General features: G+C 36.9%; 1 protein-coding gene across 1 annotated transcript in view; it reads left to right on the plus strand.

Moving 5' to 3' along the window:
- NIPAL1 (NIPA like domain containing 1) overlaps positions 1-9,510 on the plus strand; it is a 31,233-nt gene extending 21,723 nt beyond the window's left edge. Inside the window, exons 3-6 of the mRNA XM_007949447.1 lie at positions 3,018-3,074; positions 5,664-5,754; positions 8,206-8,366; positions 8,891-9,510. Coding sequence (XP_007947638.1) covers positions 3,018-3,074; positions 5,664-5,754; positions 8,206-8,366; positions 8,891-9,510 — 929 coding nt within the window. The remainder of the gene's footprint in view (positions 1-3,017; positions 3,075-5,663; positions 5,755-8,205; positions 8,367-8,890) is intronic.
- Positions 9,511-13,109: the final 3,599 nt, after the last annotated feature.

Consider the following 13,109-nt stretch of genomic DNA (forward strand, 5'->3'; position numbering starts at 1 on the left):
TACAACAAGGGACACTGCATGGTTTAAAATCAAGAAGGGAGTGCATCAGGGTTCTATCTTTTCACCATACTTATTCCCTGGAAGGAAGGTTGGGCAATCTACTTCCGTAGCGATACCACCTCGGAAACCCAAGGAGGGGTTGCTATGAATTGGGTCCGACTCGACGGCACATAACAACAACCACAACAACATTCAATCTGTACATTGAACAAATAATCTGAGAAGCTGGACTATATGAAGAAGGTGGCATCAGGATTGGAGGAAGACTCATTAACAACCTGCGTTATGCAGAGGACATAATTTTGCTCGGTGAAAGTGAGGATGACTTGAAATACTTACTGATGATGATTGAAGACTACAGTCTGAAGTATGGATTACATCTCAATCTAAAGAAAACAAAAATTATCACAACATGACCAATGAACAGCATCATGATAAATGGAGAAAAGATTGAAGTTGTGAAGGACTTCATATTACTTGGTTTTTCAATCAACACCAATGGAAGCAGCAGTCAAGATATTGGATATCGTATAGCAGTGGCCAAATTTGCTGCAAAGGACCTTTTTCAGGTGCTAAAGAGCAAAGATATTTCCTTGAAGACTAAGGTGCACCTGACACAGCTATGGTATTTTTAATCACCTCATATGCATGTGGAGCTCTGGTGGCATAGTGCCTAAGGCACTTGACTGCTAACCAGAAGGCTGGCAGTTCAAACCCACCAACCACTCCTTGGAAGGAAGATGGGGCAATCTACTTCCGTAGTGATACTGCCTCGGAAACCCAAGGAGGGGTCGCTATGAGTCGAAATCAACTCTACAGCATATGACAACAACAACAACATATGCATGTAGGAGCTCTGGTGGCGTAGTGCCTAAGGCATTTGACTGATCACCAGCCACTCCTAGTAAGGAAGATGGGGCAATCTACTCCTGTAATGATACTGCCTCCAAAACCCAAGAAGGGGTCACTATGAGTCGAAATCAACTCCAGGGCAGTGAGTTTGATTTTTTTTGGGGGGGGGTTTATATGCATGTGTGAACTGGACTGTGAAAAAGGAAGACTGAAGAAGAGTCAATTCTTTTGAGTTGTGGTGTTGGCAAAGAATGCTGTAAGTACCATTGACTGCTAAAAGAACTAATAAATGTGTCCTGGAGGAAGTGCAGCTGGAATGCTCCTTGGAAGCAAGAATGGCCAGACTCTGTGTCACCTATTTGGTCATGTTGTCACAAGGGACCATTCCCTGGAGAAGGATGTCATGCTTGATAAAGTAGAGGGTCAGTGAAAAAGGGGAAGGACTCAACAATGTGCATTGACACAGTGGCTGCAACGATGGGCTCAGGTACAGCAAGGATGTGAGGATGGTGCAGGAGCAGGCAGTGTTTTGTTCTATTGTACATGGATGGGGTCACTATGAGTTAGAGTCAACTCCATGGCACCTAATAATAACAACAACAATAGCCTTGCTTTCTGAAAGTAAGGAGGACTTGACGCACTTACTGATGAAGATCAAAGACTATTGACTTCAGTATGGATTACACTTCAACAAATCCTCACTGCTAGACCAATAACAATATCATGATAAACTGAGAAAAGATCGAAGTTCTCAGGGATATCATTTTACTTGCATCGCAATCAATGTCCAAGGAAGCACCAGACAAGAAATCAAACAACATATTACATTGGTCAAATCTGCTACAGACGACCTCTTTAAAGTGTTAAAAACAAAACAAAAAAACCCAGGAATGTCATTTTGAGGACTGTGGCACTTTGTCCCAAGCTATGATATTTTCAATTGCCTCATATGCATGCAAAAGCTGGACAATGAGGAAGAAAGACCAAGAAATAATTGCTGCCTTTTAACTATGGATTGATAGAGAATATTGAATATTTCTGGAGTGTCAGTAGAATGAAGAAATCTGTCTCAGAAGAAGTATAGCCAGAATACTCCTTAGAAGTGAGGCTGGCGAGATTTCATCTTACATACTTTGGACACGTTATCAGGAAAGACCGGTCTTTGGAAAAGGACTTCATGCTTGGTAAAGTAGAGGGTCAGTGACAAAGAGGAAGACCTTCAACAAGATGAAGTGACACAGTGTCTGCAACATGGGCTCAAGACACCAATGATTGTGAAGATGGTGCACAACTGGGAAGTGTTTCATTCTGTTGTACCTTAGTTCGCTGTGAGTTGAAACCAACTCAACTGACACCTAACAACAACAACAGAAAAAAGCTAAAGCATGTAAACAAGAAATTCACACAAGTGTAAATGTAAATGGCCAAGAAATATGTATATGTAAGTTAACATTACTTCATGTCTACCAAAGAAGTACTTACAATATAACAGTGAGCTCCTGGGTTGTTGCTTACCAATTTGAGAGGATTTTTCTTTTCTTTTTTTTTTTTTTTTTAAGATAATGCCCTATGTTGGTAAGGGAGTTTGACTCCCAGACATTGCTGGAGGCAGTATAAATGGGCATAAGCTTTCCTGAGAGCAATTTGAAAAAGTTTAAAAACAATAATATTTTCAAGCCTAATAATTCAACTTCATGAATTTATTTTAAGCAAACAAATGGAGATACACACCTAGATTTTCATACTAGGATTTTAATTATAAGAAAAAAAAAAAAACAACTAGACACTATATGCACATATAAAGCCCTATACAGGTTAAATAAATGATGATATGCCAAATTTTGGAGTAGTATCCAATCATTAAAGTTTAAACATATGAGACAGTATTCATAAATATTGTTAAGTTTTTTTAAAGGCAGTAAATAAGTTACGAGACTTAAGATTCATTTACTTGATCTTAAACTTTTCCAACTGTCATCTAATACTTTCCCTAGAAGTCAGTTCTTTGGTTCTTCCTCTAATTTAGAACTGAATTTTATTATTATTGTGGCAAATATGTACGTAACAAAACATTTTCCATGTCTACAATCTTCATATGTACAGTTCAGTGATATTAAATATGTTCCTCATGTTCATCCGGAACTTAATCCTTTTTATTTTCCTAGGGCAGGGTGGACATTCTTACCTCAAGGAATGGCTTTGGTGGGCAGGATTACTCTCAAGTAAGTTTGTAATGCTGACAATAGTGTTTGCTTTTAAAATGATAGATTACAAAGAATTTTTCAGAATCAATTAATTTGTCTTCCTGACAAGAATGGCATTTAAGTCTAGAGATTTTTGTATGGGTGGAATATATTGTCTTATATATATCTCACACTGTGCTATCGATACTGTTTTAAACTACAAGGAAACAAGTTGGAAATTTCATTACAAATTTCTCTTGTATTTTTCTCCCCACAGTAATGGAAAAAAATGCTATTTTTTTCCTGTTTCCCCACCTCCTCATTCAAATCTGAGTCTGCTAGCTGTATATGTTCTAAGGAGAGGGTACTTTTTTCTTGCCAGCATCAAACATGGATAAAATTAAAGCCTATCTGGCTGTTTGGTACTGAAAAAATGGAGAGAGGATGAAGTTTGTGAGCACTCTCCTTCATTCCAGACTTTCCACGAGGATTAAATGAGATTTAATTTGAAAGCAGTTTCATACTACTTTGCACTAATACGATGTACAAATGGAAGGCAGTGTTTGCTTCCTCACTTTCACTAATATCTGTCTTCCTCTGATCCCCTCAACTTTCTTACATCCCAAACATGAAACTTCAAGAAGAAAAGACTTCATAACATGTTCTTTCATGGCACTTGCCAATCTTCTCCTGCAGTCAGAAGTCTTAAAACTTCTGTGTATTTTCCCAGCCAAATAATACATCTCATTATTTGTGAGGTCTTGCTATAGGAAAGAATTGGGTAGCTTTGCTGTAACAGATGGTAAAATCTCTACCAATGATAAATTAAAATAAATGCATATAGCCCTTTCAGTTTTCATGGTATTTTCATATTCATTTTCTTACTTCATTTGAATAAATATCAACAAATGCTGTACTGGTAAGAGTCCAGATAGATATGTGAATGATTCTATCACCTTTCCTCCCTTACCCTGTCTCTCTACCCCCTACCCATACTTCAGAATGAAAATAGTTTAAAACTGCTATATCCACAATTTTACTCTCATCATGTAAAAAGTTTATTCTAGTATTGAAGAGAGAAAAGCTTAAGCCTTCAACATTAGAGATAATCTTTAGTGACAATTACATGTAGATTAACAAGAAATCAATAATATCCTGGAAAGCTGTCTACAAATATAAAAATATAAGTAATGTAAAGTTTTCAAGGAAAGCTTAGTATCCTAAACAAACTGTTGTGGCACTTCTTAGGAGAGCAATCTCTTAGTTATTCTTTATGTTTAGATTGTTTATGATGTTTTCTTAAAGCAGAGGACTCCTGCAGGTTTGGGTTGAAAGAAAGAACAGTGTGTTGGTGACTTTTATGCGCTTAAGAAGCTCTCTCTACAATAAATATTTGTTTGGCATAGTTTTCTAGCATGAAATACCACACTCTATGGGCAAGTGTCCAACTGTGGCCTGGGACGACTACTTGGCCTCAGTACAAGATCCTCACTCTTGAAGGGATTTTCCCTTACTCTAGACATTATTGCCTCATAGTGTCTTGTGAAAATCTAGAGTTTTTCAGACAAAAAAAAAAAAAAGATTGCATTCAGGAACACATCCTGAAGATGTGTTCTTTAAAATAGCTGCTTGACTATCTTTCAGCTACTAAGACACTTAAGGCATTATAGATAATCTTCAACTCAGAGATCCCTGACTACAAGGGCCTGTGGTAGGCATATCTGGCTATCCCCTACCTGCACTCTAGAGCTTTACAAAACATTATAATTTTATACTTTTTTTAATTTACAAAACAATTGGGATTCTTGAGCAAATGGAATAATTCTCTGCTCACTCCAAAGTTACTTCTACTAGATTTCATCAAGACGGTTTTTGAAACTGACATAACTAAAAATCTCTATAGAAAATTATTTAAAATGTGTATTCATCTGTCAACATATTTGGATTTGAAACTTTTGGGGTCTCTTTAAGAACCTGAGTGGCAAAAATGATTTGCCCAAGGCTGTGCAGTACCTAGACTGCTAACCAGAAGGTTGGTAGTTCAAACCCACCAGCCACTCCGTGGAAGGAAGACAGGCAATCTACTTCTGTAAAGATTTACCACCTCGGAAACCCATTGGGGTCACTATGCGTCAGAATTGACTTGATAGCAGTGGGTTTTATGGGTTTTGGACTAACAAAAAAAATTGGCAGTTTGAACCCACTCTGGTGGTACAGAAGAAAGGCCTGGTGATCTGCTTCTGTAAAGATTGTTGTTTTTGCTGTTGTTTTTGTGTGTCATCGAGTCAGTTCTGTTCTGCCTCATAGCCATGCCATGTGATAGAGTGCAACTGCCCCATAGATTTTCTTGGCTTAATCTTTACAGAGTGTATGGGTAAGTTTGAACCGATAACCTTTCAGTTAGTAGCTGAGCACTTACCCATTAGCACAACTAGGGCTCCTTTCTATACAGATTACATTCAAGAAAACCCTATGGAGCAGTTCTACTCTGTAACACATGGGTTGCCATGAGTCAGAATCAATTTGTCAGCCGCAAGTTTTATCAGTTTATTGCTTTGCATGTTGTATGTTTTTCTCTTTTGATAAATAAATCCTTCTTTCATTTTAATATTGTTGCTTACTTGCTAGTGGGAGCAGGAGAGGCTGCAAATTTTGTGGCTTATGCTTTTGCACCTGCCACTTTGGTCACTCCACTGGGCGCCCTGAGTGTCCTCATAAGGTATGTAAACAATAAAAAAGCTTGACTTCTATAAGTATTTTCATCCCATGATAACCACAAGAAATATATTGCTGTAACAAGACAAATAAAAAATCACAAAAGCAATTTGAGAAGACTGTGAAATACATATCAATAGGAACAGGAAATAAATACCAAAAACCAAAACCAAACCCTTTGCTATTGAGTTGATTGCAACTCATTGTGACTCTACAGAGTAGAATTGCTGTAATCTTTGTGGGAGCAGACTGACATATCTTTCTCTAGCAGAGCAGCTGGTGGATTTGAACCTCTGACCTTTCAGTTAGCAGCTGAACACTTAACCACTGCACCACCTAGGCTCCTAGGAAATAAATAGATTGTCTAATTATTATTATTTAGAAAACCCGTGGGAGAACAAGCCTGGTTTCCTACTACCATGAATATGTGTTATGTTGCCATTGTAGTATGTCATCAAGTCGATTTTGACTCATACCGACCCTATTTGTAATGATTCAATGGAACCTGGTACCTTTTTTTGTTAATCTTTACCTGGACAAATTGCCACAGTCCTTTTAATCCTGTTGCTTACTGGTTAATGACAGTAGTTATCAGGGGACTTTAAAAAGCATAGTATTTGCATTAAATTTTAACTCTTACTAAAATTCTTGGATTCTCTCCCTGTTTGAAGACCTCAGTTTCTTTTAGTACTGCAAACAGAATAATTTTTCTATTTCATAGAATGTGGGTCTAATTTTTCTGACTTCATCTTTGTTATGATCCCCAGTGAATGTATTTAGTGAGCCCATGAACTCTTATTTAGAGGCTAAACTACTGTTTTGTTTGTTGTCTTTTTCTTTTCCTTTTATCATCATTCATTCCAATTCTAGTAAAAAGCTTATGCCAGGCCTCCCCAGTTCCTTTTACCTTCTTTGTAAGATTGCTCTGAGAATGAAGTGAGCTAATACACTATCTGGCACTTAGTAAGCACACAATGAATGATAGGTAGTAAGATTATTGTTAATAACTTATTGAGTCAGTTCTGTCTCACAGAGACCTTATGTCTACCAGAGCAAAATGTTGCCCATTCCTGTCATCATCATAATCTTTGGTAGTTTGAGTCCATTTTGCGTAGTGCCTTCCTACCTAGGGGTTTCATTTTCCAGCAGAATATTTCGACAATGTTCTGTTGTGATGCGTAAGGTTTTCATTGGAATTAGGAGCTGTGGTGGCATAGTGCCTAAGGTATTCTATTACTAACCAGAAGGCTGACAGTTCAAACCCACCAGCCATTCCTTAGAAGGAAGACTGGGCAATCTACTTCCACAGAGATACTGCCTTGGAAACCCAAGGAGGGGTCACAATGAGTCGGATCAGACTCGAGGGCATTGAGGTTTTTTTTTTTAATTTTTGGGATAGGTCACCAGGCCTTTCTTCCTAGTCTGCCTATGTCTAGGATTGTGTTGAAACCTTTCCACCATGGGTAACTTTGCTTATATTTGAAATACCAGTAGCATAGCTTCCAGCATTAAAGCTACAGTCCTCACAAGAGTGACTCTGGAAAAGCACCTTTAGTTGACTCCAGTCTTGGGGACCAAATGGCTTTGGTAATACGCTCACAGGAGTGTCAAGGCAAATGGGCAAGGAGGGTGGTGTATAGGAGCCTCAGCAAGCCTACTGGTGGAGCAACAGGATGGTACACTCATGTATCCTGATAGTGCCAATCTGGAGCTTCCTGGGGCCAAAGCAACTGAAACAGTGGGATCATTGGACAGAAGAAAGTATTAGGGCAATAGCAGATGGTGGAGAGGTATTTTAGCATTTTGCTAAGCCATATGGCTGTACCAGTGAGTACCTAAATATCAGCCCTAAGTAGAGTAATTCTTCCTTACACATAAGCGTTTTTTTGAATCTTTCATGGACACATATATTCTAAATATATCATGCCAGGATGAAGTAAGAGATCTTCAGTTTTGATTGGCTTTCCAGGAGAAAATAGGAAAATTGAAAAATGAATTGAAAGAGACCTCTCAGAAGATCATGGGAAGACTAACAGGGTATAAACTGCCTATTATAGTTGTTTAGGTATAAAAGGTTTATAAAAGCAATAACATAGATTTGATTGAGGATCCCTCAGTGGTACAAACACTTAAGCACTTGATTAGCAGCTGAAAGGTTGACACCTCAAACTCACCCAGAGGCTCCTCAGAAGACAGGCCTGGTAATCTGCTTCTGAAAGATCATAGCCTTCTGTTCTGCACACATAAGGTCACCATGAGTTAGAATTGACTCAATGGCAACTAACAACAATGATAGATATGATTGACCATCATTTCTGAGTTTTAAACTCAATTCAGGTTTTTGATGTCACAAAATATATTTCACATGTCATATACCACAGTGTGATTTCTGTGCTTCTGTGAAATCAAACCATAATTCAACCAGAATGATTGTTTGTTTTTTCTCCCCTAACAGTGCAATATTGTCTTCCTATTTTTTAAATGAGCACTTGAATATTCATGGGAAAATAGGCTGCATATTAAGTATATTGGGGTCAACTGTGATGGTTATCCATGCCCCTCAAGAAGAAGAAGTTGCTTCTTTGCATGAAATGGAAATGAAATTGAGAGACCCAGGTCTGTGATTCAACCTAAAGACACACTCAAATACTATTCCACTCTCTCTCCTTATCTAATGATATTTTCAATAATATTATAATAGGCTTCCTACAAGCCTGCCTGTGTGTTGTGAGACACTGTAAGTTTTGATTGAATATTAAGAGTTTTCTGAAAAGGCAACAAAACTTAATTTTGTGTTCATGCTTCTACTCTACACAGTGAAAAGGAAAGATGGAGATGGTAGAGGCAAAAGACTTACATTCTACCCCAAACTTTCACCAATTTCTCCCTCTGAAAATAAAGAGGCAATCAGACAATACCTGCCCTACTTCATATTGTTATTTGTGAGATTCCAATAATATGTTTATGAAAGTCCTTTGTTAACTACTACTGAGAGCTGTACATAGAGTTTTTTTTTTTTTTTTTAATTCACTTCTGTCTCTAAAACTCCTATGCTTTTAAATTAAAGACTAGAAAGATTTTCAGATAGGCATGATGCTATTAGCGTTCTCTGAAGTCTAATTCCTTTGTCTTCCTAACAGGATTTATATCCTTTGCAGTCATCATAACTGTGATCTCCTTGGTGCTGATTTTGGTGGTGGCTCCCAAGAAAGGACAGACCAATATATTGGTCTACATTTCAATCTGTTCAATGATTGGAGCGTTTTCAGTTTCTTCTGTTAAGGGCCTGGGAATTGCCATTAAGGAACTATTAGAATGGAAGCCCGTTTACAAGCATCCCCTGGTCTTTGTTTTGCTGGTTGTACTTGTGCTTTCAGTGACTACACAGATTAACTATCTTAACAAGGCACTGGATACCTTTAATACATCTCTTGTGACTCCCATTTATTATGTGTTCTTCACGTCCATGGTAGTGACTTGCTCTGCCATCTTATTCCAGGAGTGGTATGGCATGAAAGCTGCAGATATCATCGGGACCTTGAGTGGGTTCTTGACCATTATCAATGGAATCTTTCTTCTACATGCTTTTAAAAATACTAACGTTACCTGGAATCAGCTGACATCCACTACTAAGGAAGAAGTCCCCTATCTGAATGGCAATGAAGACAAATATGCTTTACTAGACAATATAGAGTGCTCAACCTTACTACACAATGATGATATTACCTTGTTTAGCAGGACTGATGATCCAAATCTCTAGGAACCCTAAATTTTAACCAATATAAAGACACTTGGAGAAGAAAAGGAATACTTATCTGCATATTGGAAGAACTATTAGAAAATATGGCATTATTAAAATTTTATCTAATAATTTAGATGTGAGGCCAAGTAAAAATGCCTCCATGTTTGGCCATCAAATTTGAGTAATAAGGTTTTGATGCTTCTCCAGAAGACTCCTGCTTATATTTATTTCTACAAACTTGAAATATTCTCTGAACATAAAGAAGTGGAAGTGTTCGATGAGCCCCAAAACAATCTTTCTAATGCTCAAAAAATATTTGACTCTGCCTCATGGTTCTTCATTTCTTTGGTTGCTATTCGTAGCCTCATGGTAATTCATAGATAAGGTTAATAATTCTGAGAAGCAGAGTATCAGTCATTCTCTGATGAGTGCTTGTTTTGAATGATTAAAACTGAATAACTAGATAGCTAGTGCACAAAGTATTAAAGAAAAAAAAAAAAAATTGGCGTGCTTTGGAAATGTGTTTCCTAGTGGCCTAGAAGGAGCTCTGGGAGCACAGTGCCTAAGGCATTTGACTGCTAACCAGAAGGCTGGCGATTCAAACCCACCAGTCACTCTTCAGAAGGAAGATGGGGCAATCTACTTCCATAGTGATACCGCCTCAGAAACCCAAGGAGGGGTCGCTATGAGTAGGGTCCAACTCCATGGCACATAACAACAACAACACAATAGTGTCCTAGAATGCACAAGGTGGCCTACCCATGGAGGACTTCTAAACTACTGACTAGTGTATTGTAATTCATTGACATGTCACAGGAGTTTATTACCCATTAAAAAGAAGACAATGAAGGATGATGAAAAATAATTTAGACCCTAGGTAAATGAAAAGCAAATATTTTTTTATCTTCACAAAAACATGAACACAAATGATTTGTTTACAGGTTCTTTTCACTCAGACATGGATGGAATTAAGACAACATTGAGTTCCTGTACAAGTCCAAATGAATTCATCTTTGGAGTTACTTATATTCATTTTGTTTCTTTCTTTTACTGTTATTCCAAAGATAAGTTTTTGCTGAGGTAAAGATGTTTGTAAAATAATTGCTTAATTATTTCAGGATTATATTGTATACTTCAATCTTTCTCAGATATTTGATCCCCAAAGGGTGGATTCTGTAGACTGTTTTGAAATAATGAGAAAAATCTTTATGAAACACTTGAATTATCATAATGCTTCTCTTGAAATGTGTCACTTTCACCCTTATTAAGGGAATTAAAATTAGCCACTAACCTTTTTAAAATACATATATTTTCCCACAATCAATGGCAGATTGTCTTTGTTAAATTTCATGATGACCTTATTTCCACATATTTTATTAATAAGTGTTTCAGAGAGAGGATGTTGGGAGGGGGTGTTAGAAGGGAGTGTTAACTTCCTGGAAAACAAAATATTAAGACCTCAGGGGCTACTACATGAAAAAATACCTTTTGCATGTTTAAATTGTCATAAAATATTCCTGTCTTGATCCAAGTGTACAGCAAGAACAACATTTTTAAATCAGTTACCATCAAATCAGTTCAACTCATGGCATCCTCACATATGTCAGAGGAGAACTGTGCTCCATAGCGTTTTCAGTGACTGATTTTTTGGAAGTAGATCACCAGGCTTTTCTTCTGAGACACTTCTGGGTGGACTTGAACCACTAACCTTTCCGTTACCTGTCAAATGTGTTCCCCATTTGCATATTCATACACCCTGGGATGCCACAACATTTTTATATGGTCTTTAATGTTGAAAGACAGATTTCCCATCACTCATTGATTTTATGGAAAAGAAATTGGCTATCTTATTTCTAGACTAAACTAATTTCTCTCAAAGGAAAACAAATATCCTAACCAAGAAGTATGTCTTTAAAAACGAAAACAAAACCCAAAAACCCTGAAGTTAACTGGACATTCTCTACTCTAACACTAAATGATATTCTAAGGTTTGTTTTGCATCATTTTTTAAACTAGCTTAAGCCTACGTAGGGTAATAACAGTAAACTCTCATTCAGAATGCTATTCAAATGGCTTCATCTTCTCCTGTCCTATTGCACTATGACTGATGTTCACATGACCACCTGAGATAACTACAAAGTTGTAAAGTGCTGGAATAGACCCTTCAGCATAGGTTAGTGGTGAGTGCAATTCAGTGCTTTCCAAATTTTTGAAAATTGATAATCCATGAAAGGCACATGGGTTGATACCTCTGGTCAAATTCATATTTACCCTGTTGATTGCTGTTTCCTTTATTTTTATGTCAGATATGTAAGCTATGAACACAAGTTTGTAAGAAAGGCATCTTCTGAAAAGGTAGTATTCGACAATTGTAGATGTTATTTTAGAGGGTTTTTTTCTTTTTCTTTTTTTTTTTTCTTATTGGTATAGTGCCTAAGGTATTTGACTACTAACCAGAAGGCTGGTAGTTCAAACCCACCAGCCACTCCTCGGAAGGAAGACTGCGCAATTTACTTCCCTAGAGATACCTCCTCGGAAACCCAAGGAGAGGTTGCTATGAGTTGGATCTGACTCCATGGCAGTGAGGGTTTTTTTTTTTTAGTATTGTGATCTCCAGGATACCTTCTTGGTGGTGAGATTATAGTTTCAGACATTCCTTAAAGTCACCTGTTACAAAGCTTTGCCCTTGGTATATCCTGCCCAGGTCAAAGTTTCCTGGAACACAAGGACTCATGTGTACCCTTGGATTGTAAAATGAGCTGGTGATGACACATGTCCAGGAGGAAGACTGAAAAGATTTAACAACTGGAACTATGTTGAGAAACAAATCTTTGAAAAACTTTCTATGTAAAAATCACTGATGGGCATATGCATTGGAAAAAGCAAAATGTTACTTTAAATCTGAAACTAGAATTTTTTTTTCCCCAAATGGGAAGGTATTGTCTGAGGAAGGAAAAAATTAAAAATGCTGGATCTCTATATTCAGACTAACTATGTTAGTCTTAATTAGTAGTTTCTTATTTACTTTATATCATAAATGTAGACACCTTAATACTTATTATATAAGTACCTGCACATCCTTGAGGATTGCAAAATTGTGTTCCCATAGGAAAAATTGTAAGCTTTTTCTAGTTCTGTAAAAATAATCATTTCATTTTATATATTGGCTTATAATTTTATTCTTAGATTACTGGTTAATGACTTTATTTCTAGGTCCAAATGCAAGATGTTCATAGTACACTTTAGACTTAATACCATGAAGTTAAATTAATTGTTAGAGCATTAAATCAAGTAAATAGAAAGCACCTTGCATCATGCCTAATATATATGTGGCATTTAATAAAATTTAGTTCTCTTTGGTGAACATTTTAATTTTTGTAGTCTTATTACCAGAATGGTGAGAACACTTGATTGTCAGTTTCCTATATTCTTCACCTTTTCTGAATTTGAGTCACATTAGCTCATTTTAATCCAAATGAAAGGGATTCATTCCATTATCATTATTATCTCAACATCAAGATGAAATGATTCCAAAAAAATATTTCATTTTCCTTAGTAATGTCAGTCAAACTGAACTAAACACTATTTTCAACTTTCAGCTAAGTTTTGTGGAAAAG

The sequence above is a fragment of the Orycteropus afer genome, unplaced genomic scaffold, assembly GCF_000298275.1.
Source record: "Orycteropus afer afer isolate SDZICR_OR568_19922 unplaced genomic scaffold, OryAfe1.0 scaffold00246, whole genome shotgun sequence".
NCBI lineage: Eukaryota > Metazoa > Chordata > Mammalia > Tubulidentata > Orycteropodidae > Orycteropus > Orycteropus afer.